The 22204-nt window shown below is 34.6% G+C and overlaps 1 protein-coding gene across 3 annotated transcripts in view; it reads right to left on the bottom strand.

The window, feature by feature from the left end:
• The window catches only part of LOC129755877 (uncharacterized), a 166710-nt gene that overhangs the window by 4629 nt on the left and 139877 nt on the right, over positions 1-22204 (bottom strand). For 2 of the 3 annotated variants that reach the window (XM_055752568.1, XM_055752567.1), the window contains 8 exons: positions 19420-19772; positions 19020-19340; positions 14507-14866; positions 13797-14351; positions 5139-5985; positions 4895-5082; positions 4681-4832; positions 4395-4624 (listed from right to left, as the gene is read on the bottom strand). In XM_055752568.1, coding sequence (XP_055608543.1) covers positions 4395-4624; positions 4681-4832; positions 4895-5082; positions 5139-5985; positions 13797-14351; positions 14507-14866; positions 19020-19340; positions 19420-19772 — 3006 coding nt within the window. The remainder of the gene's footprint in view (positions 1-4394; positions 4625-4680; positions 4833-4894; positions 5083-5138; positions 5986-13796; positions 14352-14506; positions 14867-19019; positions 19341-19419; positions 19773-22204) is intronic. The other variant, XM_055752569.1, reaches the window with a different exon arrangement.

The raw sequence follows: 22204 nt of genomic DNA, 5'->3' as shown, positions 1-22204 counted from the left end.
TAAAGCCTTTTTTAAAGAATTTAATTGATTTTTCAAGGAGGCATCATTTTGGAGCCTATGTTTCAAAATGTGGTAGATTTTGGCGTCCTTAACTTTAATTTTTTTTTTTGTAAGATTTTGTCCAGCTGCTCTCCTCGAGTTTGATGATGTGATGTTTAAAAGTTTTAAATTGAAGTTAAATTGAGTTTTGAGCAAAATCAATCATTAATAACTGATGAATTAACAAATATGTTTGTACGTTTGAATGTGTTACCCACCAAATAGGCTGATAGATGAACTAAAATACATGAAATAAAAAACTGATTCTGAACTGAGGGATACTGTTTTGATGAAGATAAGGTTGAATGATCTAAAAAAATTAATTTCTACAGTTTTTTATTTTAAATTTTGAAAACATATCGATACAAGTATTACCGACATGATTGAAGAAAGTTTGAAAAAAAGCTTTAATTTCAATTAATTTTTGTCCAATCATGCAAAACGATTTGATGTTTACTCTAAAAGATATCTAAAATATAATTTGATTGAAAACTTTTTAAAAATTCGTCGAAATTTCCGTTTTTTTACAAAATTAGGTAAAGGAACAAATAGAAATCTTCTTTCACTTATTTCGCAGTAGTTGAAAGGTCCTGCGGTCTTGAGGAAAGTTGATAATAGGTTTAAAATCTTCATCAACCTTATTAAGGTTTTGTAAAAGAATTTTCTTGAATGCGTTCAACCTATTTTCAAAAGATATTTAAAAAAAAAGCTGGTAGAAAAAAAAACTTATTGCGTACATGAATTCAGGACACATAAATTAAATATGATAAGTTCTTAAATTATTGCGCTTTGAAAACAATGTGATTTTTGTGGGCTAGTGTGATTTTTCAAAATCCTTTTGAATAGGGAGTTGAGCATTTGAAAGAACAAGATGTTCGTTATTATAAGAAACTTGATCTATGTCTGATCGTGTAAGTTTTGTTAGTATTTTTAAAGTTTTTATTGAGAGTATTCACTGTGTTTATTGTTTCATATTACAAAAAACTTATAGGTACGAGATTTTAATTAGTAGACATACAAAATAATTTCCCTTAAATGCCTATTCACCTATTTATCACGAAGAGCATCTTTTCACCCATCTATTTTAAGGAAGCTTGAATAGATTTTGCCTTTTATTTTTTATCTTCAAATGATAAAATTGTTTTTTTTTATATTTTTTTATCCCCCATCTAATGAAAATCTCTTTTGAAGATCATCCCACTTTTCAAGATGGATGATCTCCCTTTGCAATGGTATATCCAAGTTTTATTTTCTTCGAAATTTCTAAAAAAAAGTCTTCCAAATCTTGTTGAACTATGTTGAAGACTCACTTTGCATTTTTTCTATTCTATGTGTGCCTTTTTCGATTTTAAATTCCACACTGTTTTATGAGTACTTATTCTTAAATGTTGAAGTTTTCAAAAGCAAATCTTCTCTGTACTCAGGTTACCATTATAATATTATGAAAAAAGTTTTATTTGAGTTACATTTCAATGTTTCTATTCTTGGACACAATCATCCCATTAATTATTGTGAAGAGTGATCTGATCAATATTAAAATTCTCTGATATCATTTGTTTGAATTCGCAGTACTAAAAGGTTCTACAATAAATTTTCTCAAAATTGGATGGTATAAATGAATACATTGATGACCAAAAATGACTCAAAAGTTATAAATTGGCCAACACAGCCACATAAATATACTCAAATTCGCAAACGTACAGACGGTTTCGAAAGTTGGCGATGCTTATTTATCTTTGGTTCTGACAACCTTTTTCAAAATTATTTCTGGAGTATACTGAAGCAAGAGGTTCCTAGTAGAACCTTAATAGTATCATACTAACATACCTTTCACTTTTCCCCATTGACTACTGTAGGAATGTGATGAAGGTTATGCAGAAAATAAATATAATTTAAGTGGAGACCCCGTTCGATTTTTGCAACACGCCCGAACATGTTTTTTAAATCGAATGTTGCCATAATCGAACGATTATTTTCACATTTTCTTCATTTATTACTTAGGTTGCCATAATTTTTCCAGCACGGATCCAAGCCGGACAAATTCGGGCAATTTCATATAAATTTGCATTTGATATAAAAATTGACGACCAAAACTCCAGGCAACATCCGGGCAAATTTGTCAAAAAAAAACCTTGATATTACTCAACATAAATCTAGAAAAAAAAATGAAGAAAAGTTTTCATCAAAACTAATCGACAGATTTTAAATCGTGTTGAAGGCTTTCAAAAATCCTTTCATGCCAAACTTGCTCAAATTATTTTGCTTTGAAAGCATAAATAAAAAAAATTACAGCAAAATTTGTTTTTTATTTTTCTTTTGCCAAAGATTTTCAATAAATCTGGGCTTTTTTCAAAATTACTTCAGACAAAATAAGTTATTGTCATTATCAATGTAATTTTTAGTCAATTTTTGACCATTTTTTGACATTTTGTTATAACATGTTTTTAATGCATTTAGCACTTTACTTGTTTTGTTTATGATATTTACTATTTTTGTCGTTTCTCATCATTTTTTAGTTTTTTGTGTTTAGTTTTTTAGTTTTGTCATTTGGTGTTTTTTTGTATTTGTTTTTTTTTATTCTATGAAATTTTTATCATTTTTGTCATTTTTGAAAACGGCATAGTTTAAAAAATATTTTTGTAGTTGAATTTTATCACCATTCTAGAACGTAAAAACGTTTTGATGATGTTTTTCTAAATTATATTGGTCCTGTTATAACCAAAACTATACGGCTATGTCGTTCCGATTTTGGCACATATCTCGTTTTGGCACATGTGCCAAAATTGGTGTTGCCGAAATCGAATGTTGCGAAAAACGAACGGAGTTTGTTATTTTGGCAACACTGTCTAAACAAACGAAACAAAGTCAGTCATTGATCTATCATTGAGAGAGACAGACGTGTCTGAATGAATCGCTGAACTGAGTTTCATAAGAATCGTAAAATTACGACAATGGCGTAGTTGGTAGAATAAGCACAGAGAGCGCTGCGACGAAAAACAATTGTTGGCTTGAGAAGCGCAGATTTTTAAGGCTGTTGCTGCTGATTGCTTGTTTTGATTTAGTATTCCCGTTGAAAAAAGACGGATTGGCTTAGAAGGCGCAGATTTAAAGCCAGCTTTTACTTATTGTTTGTTTTAATTTAGATTTCCGAGGGAAAAAGATGGATTAGTAGATGGATAAAAAGCGCAGATTTTGCGCCAGCTTCTGCTAACTGCTTGTTTTGATTTGGCGATCCGATAGAAAAAGACGGATTGGCTTAGGAAGCGCAGATTTGTAAGGCTCCTGCAGCTGATTGTTTGTTTTTATCTGGCTTTCCGGTGGAAAAAGACGGATTGGTTTAGGAAGCGTAGATTTATAAGGCTGCTGCTATTGATTGTTTGTTTTGATTTGGCCTTCCGGTAGAAAAAGATGGAATTGACTTAGGAAGCGCAGATTTTTAGACAGTTTATGCTGACTTATGTTTTGATTTGGTCTTCTTTGGATTTTTAAGGCTGCTGCTACTGATTTTTTGTTTTGATTTGGCCTTTTGGTGAAAAAAGTTAGATTGGCTGTGTAGAGATGAGGTGAAGGATATTCATGAAATAAATAAAATTTTAAAGATTCGAAAAACCTGTGCTAAGCATGGAATTAAGAATTGTGATGAGGGATATTTCAAACACAAAAAGAAAATAAACATAATTCAAGTATTCGGCAACACTCAAGATAAACAAAATAATATACATGTATATGGCAACATTTGCTATTTTGTCAACACTGACAAACAAAGTCAGTCGTTGATTTATTCTTGAGAGAGACAAAAGTGTCTGAGTGAATCGCTGAATTGAGATTCGAAGGAATCGTACAATCACGACAACTATGAAGACGTGGCCGGCGCCATTATTAAACATTTAAAAAATTGAGAGCATCAGTTTACTGGTAATCCTAAGTATCATTCTTTTGGACTTTGAGCAAAATTGATGGCCTCGATTAATCACAGAGTAGCAACCATTGCATTGGCTACGTGGAACTTGTTCTACTTAGCCACTCCAGCGATCATGGAATTCGATATGTATATTTAGATTGGAAATAAATGTCAAAGAAAGGAAGTCGCATTAGAATGGATATTATGAATTCAATGATTGGTGGATATAAGTAGTCAATCAAGCCTAGCTAAGCTAAGCTATTCTGATTTTTTTTTTTATGTCTATTTCGCAGTTAAAACTATAACCAACAAGAAGGATTAGGTTTGTGCGTTGCCTTTCGGTTATTGGTTTCTCATTAATAACTGATCGATGGCCTGACCAATTTAGATTCAGAGACAGTAATGCAGCCTTCAATGACTGAAATCATTCGAATTGCAGATTCATATATCGTACCTGTGCTCCCTTGGCATTGGGCCATCCGGCCGATCGATTTCGTAGTACTGAGACTTGTTGGGCGAGTGGGACATCTGCAGCGTCGTCTGCTGACTGTTCCCGTTGCTGTAGCTTCGATCCGACCGGTGCTTCGAGTTGTAGTGATTCTTCATATCGCTATCGTAGTTGTCGAACGCGTAGTTGGTGTTTGAGGAATAATCCTTCCAGGCCGAATTCGGGATCAGTTGATCCTAAAATATTTAAAAAGTTAACTATCTAACCTTTTAAGATTGAAAACAGGCTTTACCTTCAGCCTCTTCGTGGTTCTAGTTTTGTAGATAGTGCAACTAGCCTGAACGATGGCAATGAACACCAGAGCTGCAATACAGCCCAAAATTGTGTACAATCTGGTGCCAGCCGTTTCGAAGAACGAAGGTTCTCCTTGCTCCGGTTGTTTATCTGAAATAAGTAATTTATTTAATATTTCAAACTTTAAAATTTCCTTAAGGTAATCAATTTACATTCCAACGCTTGGAACTCGAAATACTCCGGATCAACGGAAAACGCTCCAACCTTTCCGGAGGAAAGGTTATTCTGAAGCAGATGTTGAATGGTTTGCTCAAGCTTAGCTGGATCATCAGCCAATTTTTGCTCAACATCATCCTTGTTCAACAGGATGTTCATCTTCACCAATACTCCGTTTGGATCCCTAAAATTAAATATTTTTTGTTAGTTCATAACTAAAGAACTGATCCAGCAACTTACTTTTCAAAGTCAACGACATCAGTTTTGTGGAATCCAGATACGCCCTTCAGCATACCGTCGAAGCTCTCAGAAATTGACCTGGACAGATCGCTGTACTCAGGTGATCCCGAATGAGGAACCTCGAAGCCATCTGCCAAGTTGGTCAACCTGATGGAGGCAGCATAGGCCAGCCGATCAGGAGCTGGAGTCGATGCCGCGTTGAATAAATATTCAAACAAATGTGGACACGATTTGATACAAATCTTATTGTCCGTAACGACTGGGACCGATTCATGCTTCTTGATTTTCTTGTTGACTCCGTTGAAAATTCCTCCACCAACCGGGAACATCACATACAGGCACTGGTCCTCAGTGAAAGCCAAATCTCCTTCATCGCCGGTGTCCCGTTTCCGGCTGAAATCCAAATACGTTACGCCATTTTGAATCCGTCCGGATGCGTTGTACAAGTCCTGTCGATCGTCCAACTTCGGTGGTGAATAACCATTGATCCAGGTGTCCATCAGGAAAGGTCTTCCATTCTTATCGACCCACCCGATGACGGCATCCGTCTGAGACATCTTCTGATCCTTGCTGAATCCGATTCCGGTCCACCATTGGGTGTTGTTCGTTTCGATGTGGAAGTGCATGGCGTCGCCCTTGCCGACGACCTGCCAGCTGGCAAAGTATTCGCAGTTGAACTTGGACGGTTCGCAGGTACGAGGGAACTTCCAGAAACCGTGACAGTCGTTGTCCAGCTCGTGACTGATGGGACCCTGTGGTTCCGGTGCTGCGGTAGAATCAGCGGTGCCTTTGGTTGCCGTGGATGTCGGTGCGTTGGCGGCCTTGATCGGTTCTAGCCGTTTTTCCTCTGAAATGGAATAGGAAGAATAATTTAGAATTTAGAACTACGCTCTTTGAAAACAAAAATGCAGGCGTAAACCAATCGCCAAACCTAGCTAGGTGAGGAAAATAGAAATTCGCTGCAGCATTTTTGCAGCATTTTTTTTTTACTTTTCGAACAAAAACTGAGCAGTTTTTGAAAAGATTTGTAATTGTTCAAGATAAAACTCATGCCGGAACTAAAGAAACTATAGTCTCGTTAGCCGGAACCAAACAAAATCTACAAAACTATTGTTTTATGTATATGGCATGCTCAGTTTGATAAAATTCGCAAACCTGTTCAATGAAAAAGATTCTTTCAGACTTAAAAAATGGTTTTATAATGATCATTTTCAAGAAACAAAATTTGTTACCCACTCACTGGTCGATGCACTATGTGGTTTGAGACGGCAAAAAGTCAAAAATTAACTTCATCGTAATGTATTTGTCCTATACCAGTTTGTAGATTTATATTTAATTGAGATATCCTCAATTTTTCAGATCATTTATCATAAGCACTCATCGTTTCCCAGATATCAGATTTAGAAAATTTTGAAACATATACTTCAGATCCAACAATATTCAAGTAAACTTTTCCCCTATGAGAGAAATGCTACAGTAATTTTCAATACATCGTTAGGAAGCCTATTTTCTAAGCTTCTTTTCAAAATATTTTTCATTTTTACACGGATAACAAAAAAGTGTAAAAAAAGTAGTTTTATGATTTACTCAAAGGGTTTAAACATTTTTGTCACTAAGAAAAAAGTCTCGCGTTGCCCGAAACTTGTTTTGTCTTTTAAAATAGCTAAGGGTCTAATAATTCGAAATAATAACAATAAAAACTAAAAATGGGTAATTTTTAACCATTTTGGAAAAATAGTATATTTTGTGTAAAACATCATTAGGCAACATAACGTACATTCATAACGTGCAGGAAGACGATTGTAATTGATTGTGACCAAAACCTACGATAGAATGTCAATAACTTTAGAAATAACTGAGATTTTTAAAACTACATTTTTCCCAAAAATTATTAAATTTGAATGTTGCCTTTTTTTGCTTATACTCTCTGATTTTTCATACAAAACTCTTAAATATTTTTTGTAAACACAGAACTCAAAAATATTCATGCGATTCCGAGATAATTTTATATAAACAAATATTGTTTCAAATCAACACTATGCATTTTAACGAGTTAATGATCCAATTTTATTGACCTTTCTGAGCACACATGAAAATCCAAAGCCAAATTTATATTAGTTGTTGAATGTTTAAAATCAATTTCATCTTCAAAAAAGTTCATAAAAAGCAAAAATATATTTTTTGCTGACTCATTGTATGAGGCTGATGATTTATAAGACCAATGTGACATTTGAGCGATTTAAAATTTCATTTTTTTCTGTTTTTCAACCCTGGGTCGAGTCGAGTTGGAAAACTATTCCTGCTTAACACTCCCAGAATTTTTTCCCGTTACAGTCCCTGGAGTGACAATTTGACATTCCTGACTAAAACCACAATTTTTCAAAATTTATAGTTTCGAAAGCCTAAGAAAAAAAAAATCCGAAAAAAACATGCTTCGGAAAAAAGGCTGTAGAACAGCTACGGAATGCTGGGACAATTTACAAATTAGAAAATTCTTCAAAAATTATGTATTTTGTGTTTTAAAAAATCTAAAAATGCGAAAATGTGTCAAATAACGTCAACTTTTCAATACTGGTTTCAAAATTTATTTGGTGTGGTGTGACTAAAAAAAAATGTACGATTCATTGATAGAAAAATACGGTCTTCACACCACTCTTTTACATTTTTGAGGTAATGATTGTTATTTTTTTTAAAAATATCCTAATAAATATATCACCAAACACCTCGGCAATCGGCAACCTTTTCTTTTGTTTGGTTCCAACACTTGGAAGATGTTTGACAAATGTCTGGTCGATATGAAATGGCTCCAGTGAATGTCGTCGGCGTGGATGTTGACGAAAACTCCGGTTTGGGAATCAGCGACTATATCACAAGCCGTAGTTTTGTCTTATTTCTTTCATTATTTCGTTATATTTTCATCACAATTGTCGTATTTTTTGTACAATATATTTCATTTTTTTCGGATTTTTGTTATATTTTTTTGAATTTTTGTCATTTTACTGTCGTATTTATCAGCATTTTGTCAGTTTTTACATTTTATTGTTGAAATTTTTGTTATATTTTTATCCCGTTCTTCATAATTGTGTCATTACATTTTTCATTATTTTGTCATAACTCTGTCAGAATTTTGTTTATTCTAGCACATTTACCATATTTTTGTCATTTAAATGTCAAATTTTGCCATATTTTTACCACCTTTGATATATTTATTTCATTGTTTTATCACATGCCATCACATTTATCAGGTCTTTGTATTTTTATTGTAATACTTTTATAATTGCAATGTCATAATTTGTAATTTTTTGTGAAATATTTGTTTTAATTTTAGTTCTGTCAGTTTTTTGTCATTTTATTCTCAAATATTGATCATTATTTTTTCGTATTTGTCAGAATTTTGTTATATTTTTTGTCACATTTTTAGTCATTTTTTAGAATTTTTTGTCATTTTTTTTCATATTTTTGTCATAATTATGTAATATTTAGCATGATTTTTTTTACCACATTTGTCGTATTTTATTCAAAGTTCTGTAATTTTTCACTTTTTGGTTTATCATGTTTTCGCCACAGTTTGGATATATTTTTCTCATATTTAGGCTTTTGAATTTTTTCAGTGCTTGTTCAGATTTTTCAAATTTTGGTCATACAGTCATTTTTCATTAACTTTTTGAGCCATGCGTTTTTCAGTTATGAAAACCTTTTTTAAGTAAAGTGGAAGCCGCCATCTTGGGTTTCAAGATGGCGTTGGACAACGAATTGCGATTTCTAACCGTTCACCCAGCTAACATGAAATCGCAATAGAAATGACAACATAAGTCGTTTAAATTGAGATTGCTCGTGGCTATCGTACAAATGTTTGTTCTGAGTAATTTTTCATGATACATTCACGACTCCTTCCAGAAAACATTTTAAATCTACCAAATAATAACTTGGTTCGTAAATATGTAGTCAAAAAGCATCAATTTGTTCAGATTTACGACGAATGGGCGGGACCTGAATTGACACTCAATCGGGTCTCTTCCTCTCTTCTCGATTCGTACAAAATTTGCGTGATGGAACTTCAACATCTCTTATAGAGCTACATACAGCTTGGCTCTCAAACAACTAATGAGTTGGTCTTGTGGTAAGGTGATGGCGAGCTGACTCGGAGGATTGGAGTTTGATTCTCGGTCAGATCCATTTTTTTTCGTTTGCCTCAAATTGTTCATGATTGTATATTTGCTTATTGTAGACGTAATGAAATCGTAAATCCGTTTTGGAATCTAGTCATTATCGCTATATCGATCGCCTCTACTTTTGTAGCTATATGCTTTTTTGGTAAGTTTAATACGATTATTTCTTCTGGTACAAGCGTTTCTTTATTCCTGTTGTTTCTGCGGTATACCTAGTTAAATGTTTGCTGGGCAACCCCTTTACCCTATAGGGAGAAAGTTCATATATAGTTCGTATTAGCCCCATGTGGCTAATACACGCCACTCGCCACATTTCAAGACAGCAGAATGTTACCAATTTGTTTTAAATGCTGTGACAGGCCATGACAAGTATGAATATTTCCTTAAAACCCTCTGCGTCGTGAAAATTTGACAATTAAGTTTTACTTAATTTCAAGTAAATTTTAAAACATTTTCAATAAGGTGTCACCAAGCAGAGAAAAATGAATAAGACAATATTTTCTGACACATCGATAAAGGAGAATCTAAACTATGTTTTTATGCTAAAAAATCATACTGAACTCGTTAAGGTATGCTTTTTATGGGTATGTTTTATCACGGCCCATGCGCTCGTTATAACGCGCCAATTTTAATATGCTGAAAATAGCATTTATTTTTCAAAACAGCCAATTTTCATTGAAAATTAACAAAAAGTCTAAACAAATATTTTGAGCGATAATTTAGCCCAAAAAATCTACTTTTCATTTTTCTTTTATTTTGATTAGCCCATTTTTATTTGCTTTTCAGTCAAAGTGTCTGTAAGTATTGGTGTGTTTTCGGGCTTCGGCTGCTTTCGTGTGTGTTCGGCAGATCCCGGCAACGATTTGTCTATGTATCGTGTGACCAACATCTTTCAAATAAGTGCTGGTGAATCTCGTTTTTAAGCTTTTTTTCTTCAGATTTAAGCTTTTTTTGCCTTGAGCGCATGGGAGATGAACGCTCAAATCTGAAAAAAAGCTGAAATCTGAGGAAAAATGCTTACATCTGAGAGACGTTGCCGCAATTTGAGTAATAAAAAATTCAAGGCATTTGTAGAAAACACTTTTCTTCAACGATTACACCAGTCTTTTACATTTGATGGGAAATGGTTGAAAGATGGAAATCCAAATGGTTTTGTTGTTCAAAACCTTCAAGATCTATTTTATTCCGGTTTTCACCAAAGAATTTTTATCATGGCGGGGGAATCGGAATAAAAATAATTCTAGGAGGTTTTAAACAGCAAGACCAGTTTGAATTTTTCTTTCAACCATTCCCCATCGATTCCACCGTGTAACAAAATCTATTTTCTTCGCGTTGTTTAGTTATTGATGATATAAGGTTTTTCCACTTTCATTCGTACATCGTCCGTGGTGCAAATGTTTCTTTCTGTTCGGCTTAAGTGATTTTATCTTTGGACCAGCGTAGCCAGATCTACGGATTTCTCTGTAGATCTACGGATTTTAAACCCTTCTACGGATCTACGGATCGATGCTTGAAATTACGGATTTTCAGCATTTCCTACAAATTTTCAACGGATTTTCGAAAATTTATAGGGATTCCGCGTCTAAACGAAAATTCTACCTGACGACCAAAATATATAAAAAAAGGTCATCAAGTTTTATTTTCCCAAAATCAGTAAATTTTTCGTTTTTTGTGAAACATACGGATATGAGAGGTTTGCAATATGGCAACGCTGCTTTGGACTTACAAGTGATCCTAAATTCGGAGAATCATTTGAATTTTTCGGAACGTTCAGTCAAAGGATTTCATCGCACGACTGACTTTTACTTGCAGATACGTTCGAGGTTCTGTTCGTAAAGCGGGCCATAAACTACACAAATGGCATGTGCAAATTCGAAGATTCCACGACGATTGTTAGATCTATGCTCGCCCACACTCGATACAAACAAATTTCGCGCGAACACAAACGATCGCTGGCGAAAACAGCAACAAGAACAACAAAAAACCACCCTCCACCCCGGCTGGGGCTGAGTAAATGGCCTGAATTTTGTACAAACAGCACCATACACCATGCCACAAAGGGTGGTTTGTACACAAAATTTCGATCCGGACCGATTTTACTCAAACCGCTTGCGCGATCATTGAAATAGCACAATGCAAATCATTTTCGCAGCGACAAAATTCCATCGAATTTCATCGCATTTGTACAAATGTGGTGTAGTCTATGGCCCGCTTAAGGGAGAAAGAATCATTTTGCGACTTTGCAAGATGTTGACTAGTTGGCGTCGGGCGGCTAGAATCAGCGCTGCATCCCGGTAAATTTGAATCGGCAGAGAGGTAACTCAAATCGCCAGAGGGATCGTAACGATCTCTCTGGCGATTTTGCATCATCACATCGTTAGAGAGGAACACATCATACGCGTGCCTTGGGTGAGTGCCACGAATTAAGCTAAGACACGCCCTCCAGAGAAACACACGAACACAATCCGAATCGTGTTTGTATGTTTCCCTCCGAGACGCGTGTTCGCCTGCCTGAGAAGTCGACAGCTACGATTGAAAGCACACACGGGACACGGGGACAAAATGCGACCACACCGTACGAGTGTATGATTCAAACTGATTTCGCATGTACGTATTCGTATTTGTTGCCTCTAGGTATCTCGGCAGGACAAACCGAATGAAAATATTTGCGTTCTTGGAGTGTCGCCGAAATTAACCGATTTATTCTAAGTTCGGTGACACAACTCTCAATTTTTTGCATGCTCTGTCGATTTTTGAGAGGACGCGCTTACTGGGATGTAGCATGATGGGATCTCTTTCCACCTCGGCTCAAAAACAACCTCGGCAAGTCCAAGTCGATAGAAATCTACACACAAAATACTTTCAGTTTCAAGGTAGCTTGATTCAGTTTGAGAAGATGGGATACTTCCAGTATCTTGGTAGCCAGATATCGGATCAGAAATATATAGCGCGTTTGAGAGTCTCTGAAATATATAACGGTCAGGACAGATCTGTCAATCTTTGAAAGAAATTGACGATGACGATAAGAAATCTGCAATTAACAAATTCGTCGCCATGGGACCCATATTTGGGTGTCGGGTGTATTTCCTGGGAGGCCCCGTCACATCAAAACCGGGTGCCCTCTCTTACACAAGTTAGGCGCTCAGTTTAGCCACACGTTGCATTGCCAGGAGTTCTCCATCTTTACTTTCTCGTCCCGAGAATTTCAAAATGAGCGACGTGACGAACGTGTTAATCCGCAGTTGAGCTTGCCTACAAAACAGATGGGTGGGCATGGTTGGCATTCTCCTCGCGAACCCAGTAGTGAATTGTGCAATTTTATCCGCTTCGTTTCAGAGAGCACTGTTATTTTGCCAAACATCCACCTCACTCGTCATTGTTTACATACAAAGTCGAGAACTGAGCAGAAGGATACCAGCGCTAGAAAAATAACACTGTAGATAAAGAAAGAGCGATACCATAAAAAAATATAGCTGTTGGTTGTCCTCCTCTTTCTATCGTTCTAAGCGATTATACATTAGAGGCAACAAAGCCAACAATAACAATGCCGTCGGAAAGGACCAAAATAAAACAAGTTCCGATTTACTCTAGCAGCTCCCCTTAACTTCTCGGATAATTTGTTCACTCTTGCACTGTTTCTGGTGGTGGCCTTTAAAGTTTTTCACTACATGGTATCGTCGGCGTCTCTACACATCTGGGCTAGAGCTGGAGAAAAAAAATACGGTACTTTTTTCGGCTCCTTCTGAGGAGATATGCCAACCATGAACATCGCAAATCTATGAATGCGATGACTTTTGATGTTAAGTTGGAAGGTATCGGCTGATATCTTAAGTGGAGTCATGGAATGTGGTAAAGATGTGGATTAAAAGGACAAATTTTTTAAAAAAATGTAACGAGACTTAAGAAAATGACAGTAGCTTGGATCATGTTGAAGGCGTTGGTCTCTGACGATTTTGGCCAGGCAGTGTGCCCTACTGCTTTAAGAACTACGCTAACTTTGTAAACTAGAGGAGAAGAACTTTCATAATTGTCAGCTTCAGCTTAGGCAGAGCGAGAGACTTAAGACTTAGGAGGTTCCTAAGGAAACTCTGATATAATCTTTCTTTACTCGGTATTGATAGAAGTACCTGTGGCTGAAAAAAGATCACAACAGAGACTACTCAGTATTCAATGCGAAAAATGGATAGGAGGTAAGTCGAATAGGTTGGTTTGGTGGTAGTTGTGCAGATAGGCTCTACATATTTTCCTTTCTTCAATCCGAGTAAGGAACTTAGCAAATAAGTAGAAGTCCGGAAGGGCTTGGAGTCCGTGAGAGTTCAATCAGTGGTTTAATATTCATATATGTAGGTATTGAATAGTTCGAGAGGGCATATAAGGTGTTCAAAAGCTCAAAAGGCTCATGAGGTATTTGATAACCCGTAAGTGGCATTGGAAAGTCTGAAAGAGCTCGAAAATTATCGCTAACCCAACAAGGCACTGTTGTACTCACCCACAAAGTTGATCTGCGTTACTCCGCGCTGCATCTGATGTCCGTGGTACTTCAGCTCATCGGGCATGTAGAAGTCCTGCACGCTGGCCGTCTCCTTCTCCAGTCCGGACGGAGGCTTGTGGATGTAGGCTTTTGGTTCCTGACCCTTGGCCCAGATGACGTGCATCAGATCGTCCACGATGGCATGATCGGTCGGTTCGTTGGCCTGCAACTTCCGCCGGAACACAATCGTAGTAACGCCATCGATCTCGAATCCGCCGGTAGCCGTGAGATCCGATTTGCCACCCCAGAAGGTGTCCAAACGGGGCGTCGAGCGATCTCGGGTGTAGTAATCCCAGACCCGATGGTTTTCCCCTCGGGCCGTACCGATGACGATATCGGTACAGTCCATGGGGTTGAAATCATGCCGAGGAGTCCATGGGTTGACTTTTTTCTGAGCCGCCGGCTTCGGCTTGGCTGTTGAAGGTTCCGGTTCCGAAGCAGGTTCTGATTTCGGCTCCGGTTCGGCTTTCGGAGAAGATTCCGGTTCCGGCTCACTCGCAGGGCTTTTGGAATCTGAAAATTGTCGTGCGATAAAATGAGCTCATCAATAAAGTTCGAATCGAAAACAACCACTTGAAACAACAATATCATTAAGTAAATAGAATAATAATCGAGATCAAGAAATCAAACAAAACGCTACACGCTGTATGTACACAGGTTGTGCTCACCTGAGGCGGCACGTTTGTTTTTCTTGGCACCGGGTTCGGCTTGCGGTTCCGAAGTGGGTTCGGGTGAAGGTTCAGCCTTGCCCTCAGCTGTTGGCTCAGGTTCGGCAGTGCTTTCTGGTTCCGGCTCAGCCGTCACTTCCGGTTCAGGTTTTGGATGTCCGGGCTCGGGTTCAGGTTCAGCATTGGCTTTTCCAGGTTCCGGTTCCGGCTCGGCCTTAGCCGTTGCTGGTTCCGGTTCCGGTTCAGCCGAAGATTTTGGTTCCGGCTCAGGATGAGCTGGTTCAGAGGTAGGTTCCGACGCTGGTTCCGAGGCTGGCTCTGAAGCAGGTTCCGAAGCGGGCTCCGATGTGCTTTCCGGCTCTGAGGTGAAGGGTTTTGTACATTTCAATTGTGAAGTTAGTTTACATGCTTCAAATTTACATTCTAAAGCGAATCTAGATTAATTGGGGAAGGTGAATGAAAACTTTCGGTGCTTGGGTTGTGATCTTGGAAGGTGATTAAAAATTTATATAGAAATTTAAATAAAAGGAAATATTTACGATATTTTACAATGAAACAAAAATGTCAAAGCAATCACACATTTCTAATGATAAAAAACCCGAAAACACTAGACAGTAAAACAAAAAATATAAAACCTACAAGCAACTCGAATACGACACTGACTAAAAATAGCAAAAATGAAAAAATATAAAAATGACAAAAATGACAAGAATGACAAAAATGACAAAAATGACAAAAATGACAAAAATGACAAAAATGACAAAAATGACAAAAATGACAAAAATGACAAAAATGACAAAAATGACAAAAATGACAAAAATGACAAAAATGACAAAAATGACAAAAATGACAAAAATGACAAAAATGACAAAAATGACAAAAATGACAAAAATGACAAAAATGACAAAAATGACAAAAATGACAAAAATAACAAAAATGACAAAAATGACAAAAATGACAAAAATGACAAAAATGACAAAAATGACAAAAATGACAAAAATGACAAAAATGACAAAAATGACAAAAATGACAAAAATGACAAAAATGACAAAAATGACAAAAATGACAAAAATGACAAAAATGACAAAAATGACAAAAATGACAAAAATGACAAAAATGACAAAAATGACAAAAATGACAAAAATGACAAAAATGACAAAAATGACAAAAATGACAAAAATGACAAAAATGACAAAAATGACAAAAATGACAAAAATGACAAAAATGACAAAAATGACAAAAATGACAAAAATGACAAAAATGACAAAAATGACAAAAATGACAAAAATGACAAAAATGACAAAAATGACAAAAATGACAAAAATGACAAAAATGACAAAAATGACAAAAATGACAAAAATGACAAAAATGACAAAAATGACAAAAATGACAAAAATGACAAAAATGACAAAAATGACAAAAATGACAAAAATGACAAAAATGACAAAAATGACAAAAATGACAAAAATGACAAAAATGACAAAAATGACAAAAATGACAAAAATGACAAAAATGACAAAAATGACAAAAATGACAAAAATGACAAAAATGACAAAAATGACAAAAATGACAAAAATGACAAAAATGACAAAAATGACAAAAATGACAAAAATGACAAAAATGACAAAAATGACAAAAATGACAAAAATGACAAAAATGACAAAAATGACAAAAATGACAAAAATTACAAAAATTACAAAAATTACAAAAATTACAAAAATGACAAAAATGACAAAAATTACAAAAATTACAAAAATGACAAAAATGAAAAAAATGACAATAATGACAAAAATGACAAAAGTTACAAAAATTAAATTTTTTGACAATTTTGACAATTTTGACAATTTTGACAATTTTGACAATTTTGACAATTTTGACAGTTTTGACAATTTTGACAATTTTGTTAATTTTGACAATTTTGACAATTTTGACAATTTTGACAATTTTGACAGTTTTGACAATTTTGACAATTTTGACAATTTTGACAGTTTTGACAATTTTGACAATTTTGACAATTTTGACAATTTTGACAATTTTGACAATTTTGACAATTTTCACAATTTTGACAATTTTGACAATTTTGACAATTTTGACAATTTTGACAATTTTGACAATTTTGACAATTTTGACAATTTTGACAATTTTGACAATTTTGACAATTTTGACAATTTTGACAATTTTGACAATTTTGACAATTTTGACAATTTTGACAATTTTGACAATTTTGACAATTTTGACAATTTTGACAATTTTGACAATTTTGACAATTTTGACAATTTTGACAATTTTGACAATTTTGACAATTTTGACAATTTTGACAATTTTGACAATTTTGACAATTTTGACAATTTTGACAATTTTCACAATTTTGACAATTTTGACAATTTTGACAATTTTGACAATTTTGACAATTTTGACAATTTTGACAATTTTGACAATTTTGACAATTTTGACAATTTTGACAATTTTGACAATTTTGACAATTTTGACAATTTTGACAATTTTGACAATTTTGACAATTTTGACAATTTTGACAATTTTGACAATTTTGACAATTTTGACAATTTTGACAATTTTGACAATTTTGACAATTTTGACAATTTTGACAATTTTGACAATTTTGACAATTTTGACAATTTTGACAATTTTGACAATTTTGACAATTTTGACAATTTTGACAATTTTGACAATTTTGACAATTTTGACAATTTTGACAATTTTGACAATTTTGACAATTTTGACAATTTTGACAATTTTGACAATTTTGACAATTTTGACAATTTTGACAATTTTGACAATTTTGACAATTTTGACAATTTTGACAATTTTGACAATTTTGACAATTTTGACAATTTTGACAATTTTGACAATTTTGACAATTTTGACAATTTTGACAATTTTGACAATTTTGACAATTTTGACAATTTTGACAATTTTGACAATTTTGACAATTTTGACAATTTTGACAATTTTGACAATTTTGACAATTTTGACAATTTTGACAATTTTGACAATTTTGACAATTTTGACAATTTTGACAATTTTGACAATTTTGACAATTTTGACAATTTTGACAATTTTGACAATTTTGACAATTTTGACAATTTTGACAATTTTGACAATTTTGACAATTTTGACAATTTTGACAATTTTGACAATTTTGACAATTTTGACAATTTTGACAATTTTGACAATTTTGACAATTTTGACAATTTTGACAATTTTGACAATTTTGACAATTTTGACAATTTTGACAATTTTGACAATTTTGACAATTTTGACAATTTTGACAATTTTGACAATTTTGACAATTTTGACAATTTTGACAATTTTGACAATTTTGACAATTTTGACAATTTTGACAATTTTGACAATTTTGACAATTTTGACAATTTTGACAATTTTGACAATTTTGACAATTTTGACAATTTTGACAATTTTGACAATTTTGACAATTTTGACAATTTTGACAATTTTGACAATTTTGACAATTTTGACAATTTTGACAATTTTGACAATTTTGTCGATTTTGACAATTTTGACAATTTTGACAATTTTGACAATTTTGACAATTTTGACAATTTTGACAATTTTGACAATTTTGACAATTTTGACAATTTTGACAATTTTGACAATTTAGACAATTTTGACAATTTTGACAATTTTGACAATTTTGACAATTTAGACAATTTTGACAATTTTGACAATTTTGACAATTTTGACAATTTTGACAATTTCGACAATTTTGACAATTTTGACAATTTTGACAATTTTGACAATTTTGACAATTTTGACAATTTTGACAATTTTGACAATTTTGACAATTTTGACAATTTTGACAATTTTGACAATTTTGACAATTTTGACAATTTTGACAATTTTGACAATTTTGACAATTTTGACAATTTTGACAATTTTGACAATTTTGACAATTTTGACAATTTTGACAATTTTGACAATTTTGACAATTTTGACAATTTTGACAATTTTGACAATTTTGACAATTTTGACAATTTTGACAATTTTGACAATTTTGACAATTTTGACAATTTTGACAATTTTGACAATTTTGACAATTTTGACAATTTTGACAATTTTGACAATTTTGACAATTTTGACAATTTTGACAATTTTGACAATTTTGACAATTTTGACAATTTTGACAATTTTGACAATTTTGACAATTTTTTCGATTTTGTCAATTTTGACAATTTTGGCAATTTTGACAATTTTGACAATTTTGACAATTTTGACAGTTTTTGCAATTTTGTTGTTTCAAAACTCGTGGTCTCAAACTAATGGTTTTAAGATAATCATTAGTCACTTATTGTTTTCAAACAAATAATCTAAGGTTTTCGCGAGATAAGATTTTTCTATTTGTGTTTACGAAGGTTGATTGCAACTATCAAGAAAATATCAATCTCAAGTGAGTGCTTTGTGATGGTGAAATGTGCAAAAAATATAGAAATCTGTGGTGTACAAATCCAAACAAATCAATTAAACTTAGACCCACCTGGTTCACTTCCTGGTTCCGGTTCCGCTCCGGGTTCCGGTTCTGCGCCAGGTTCTGGTTCTGGCTCTGCACCCGGCTCCGGTTCTGCGGATCCAGCTTCGCCTCCTGTCGAACCTCCTCCGATCAATGGGAAGTTTTTACATTCGGCCGTCATTCGTCGAGGCCTCCAACCCAGTCCAACCCAGGACGTTCCGTTTGCCCGCAGAACCATTTCGATTTCGGCCTGCTCCTTGAGCACTCTCCAGTACACGTTCAAATCAGGCGATAGGTTCTTCGTTTTGTACAGCGAGTAGTCGATATCAGTTGATTTGATCGGTGATTCTACGGGAGTTAAACAAAAATAAGTCAATTACAGAGCACTCTACTGATAAGAAGCGGGTGTTTAAACGAGGATAAGTACTTTTATTGCAACCGGGTCCGAACCATCCGAGGCGGCAGTAACATTGCTTCCTGGGTAGTGAAGTGCCTCCCACATCGACGCAGGTGCCCTGAATGCCGCAGTCCTGATTGGTGACGCACTCGTCCCAAAATTCGCACCGATTGCCGTAGTACTTCTTCTCGCACTTGCACCGAGCGATGAATTTCCCATGGCCGGAACACGTTTCCCGGTATTCCTTCCGCTGGACGATGTCCACATCGGCACAGGACCAGAACAGGTAGTTGCTGCCCCATTCGTCAGCCTGCCGCGTTAACCGTATCGTACAGTCTGGACAGGTGAAATCGCGCGGTAACGATACCTGGAACTGTTGGGCCCTGAGGAAGAAACATATTTTTATCAAAAAGAATCCAAAAATTGTATAAATAAAAAAAAAAGATCAAATATCTACACTTGCATGGTCCAAAAATAGTAGTATATTCCTAAATAAAAACGTTGTTAGGGGCTGAAATCGTTTCTCTGCCTACCCCATGCCATATTGCAGTTGGAAACGAACACACACATAAAGGATCTCAGTGAAACTTCATGTTTCTTTGAAGAGATATATCTTTCAAGGATATGATGGCTAGCATCTTACTTATGCTAACACCACCAACCCACAGAAAGAGTAGGGGAGAGTGGGGATACTTGATCCCCTTTTCTTATTTTTACCATATCTTTTTGGAAAAATTTAGCAACTCGCCGTCTTTGACATTTTCTGACAGCTTGTAACTTCAAGTTTCTATGCTCCAAAAATTAGAACGATACTTGAAGCCGTTGATGAACTAGAAGCATTTTTGTGGGAGTAAAAAAATTGCGATTTTTCTGAAGTTAGGGGAGACTTGATCCCCTATTTTAGGAGACTTGATCTTTTATTCAGGAAGCCCTAATCCTTGTATAAAAATCAAACAAAACCCCAAGATAGAATGTTAATTGACTATTTTGGTCATGTTTGTTCTCATTTCACAATTTATAGCAGACATAAGAAGAAAATTCTATAACTTTGTCTCAACGCTAATAACATTGCATACTTAAAGTCGCTTTTTTTATAATTAAGAGAAAATTAATTATTTTTGCTCTTTTCTTCAGACAATTGTTTGATAAATATTAGTTTTTGGATAAATATAAGTTATTTCGTAATCAGCAATCATAACGATCAATTCAGAAGAAGAATAAGCCGTTTGGAAGGGGGGATCAATTGTACCCAACTCTAGGGGATCAATTGTACCCATAATCAACATTTTAGAAAACTTTTTCTGAAAAAAGTTGAGAGTTTTCCATTACTTTGAAAATATGGCATTATGAAGTTCATTTAACGCTCGAACGATTGATACATTGGAACAAATATTTTTTTCATGATTTTCCCATGTAAGGAACATATTAAAGTGATGAAAAAAGATCTTCAAGTTACATTTTGTGAAATTTTTCAAACAAAGTTCAATTACTCAAACAATTATTTTGTTAAAATTTTTTAAACTTCAAGCATTGTTATTTTGCTCATTTTGGCACATTTTTCTAGAACATTTGATCTTTGTAAGACATTCCAGTTTTGAGATATAGCTAAGGAATCAAGTATCCCCAGGGATCAAGTATCCTCATTCTCCCCTACTATGTATGCCGTGACCGAGACTCGATCTCATGACTTCTGGCTAAGAAGACTTAAACGCTATCCTCTAGGTCCAGGTCGAGGGCCATTTATTTGGTTAACTCTAAGGGGTTGTTCAGCAATGCTCAATTCGAAATCTGTAATCTTTTGCTCTCGCCCAAGGATCTGAAACTCGTTCGTTTCCACTCATCGTTCAGTGAGAGATTTCTCCGGCGAAACAAAAGTTTCATTGCTCTTGCCTGCAACATTTCCATGTGACTGTTTTCAGGCTAGAAGGAATCATCTATGGCGAATCCACAGCTTCTTGTATCATTCATGCAGAAGCATGCAACAAATATCCACCGACAAGCGATACATTCACTGGCGAACTGCGACATTCAAAAAACAACTTGTTGCAGTTCGCTGCTGAGCGAATCGGTCGAGAACATGTTCACTTAAGTGCTTCGCGAACCAATAATCTAAATTATGTTTCGTCTTGATGGTCCAACGAATTGCGGTAGTGTTCAGCTGGGGAAGTATAAAATTGTTTTGGCTTATAAATGAGAAACATTAAAAGTAATTTATCATTGCTTACATTTTTTTTTCAAATCGGCTTTTTACAAAAATACAAGTTCTGCAGAAGTTCGAGAAAAAATCAATTAAATATGAACGTAAGTGTTGCCATTGATGAATGAGAACCGGGTCGGATTTAAAAATGCAATCGGAGACATCGATCATATTTAATTGGTGCTTAAATGAGTTAATTATAAAAATAAAAAAAGGTCGAGATCTTATGTTATTTCTAATAGCAATTTTTGAGTAAAGATCGAATTTCTGGGAATATTTTTCGGATATCTGATTTATTTTTATATTGATATGGAGTATTTAAGAGTTGGATGATAAAGTAAATCAAAACTGATTTCAGTTCACATGGTACCTGGCTGTTGAAGCCAAAAAAGGTATTTTTTATTCTTAAATTCTAGTTAGTGTAGGAAAATTGCGACAAACTTTTCAGATTTTTTACCTTTTTAGTATTAAACATGGTGTTGCTTTAACTTTAAATACATGTGTACTGTGATGCACTGGAAAAACATTAAAAAACTATAGATTTTTAATAAATTTATTTTTTGAGGCCTTGAAGATGGTCATAAATAATCTTAAAAGACTACAATATATTTTAAAAAT

Source organism: Uranotaenia lowii, chromosome 3, assembly GCF_029784155.1.
Source record: "Uranotaenia lowii strain MFRU-FL chromosome 3, ASM2978415v1, whole genome shotgun sequence".
In the NCBI taxonomy this organism is placed as follows: Eukaryota; Metazoa; Arthropoda; class Insecta; order Diptera; family Culicidae; genus Uranotaenia; species Uranotaenia lowii.
Note: the sequence above shows the minus strand (reverse complement) of the source record. Positions and strands in the feature narration are given on the sequence as shown.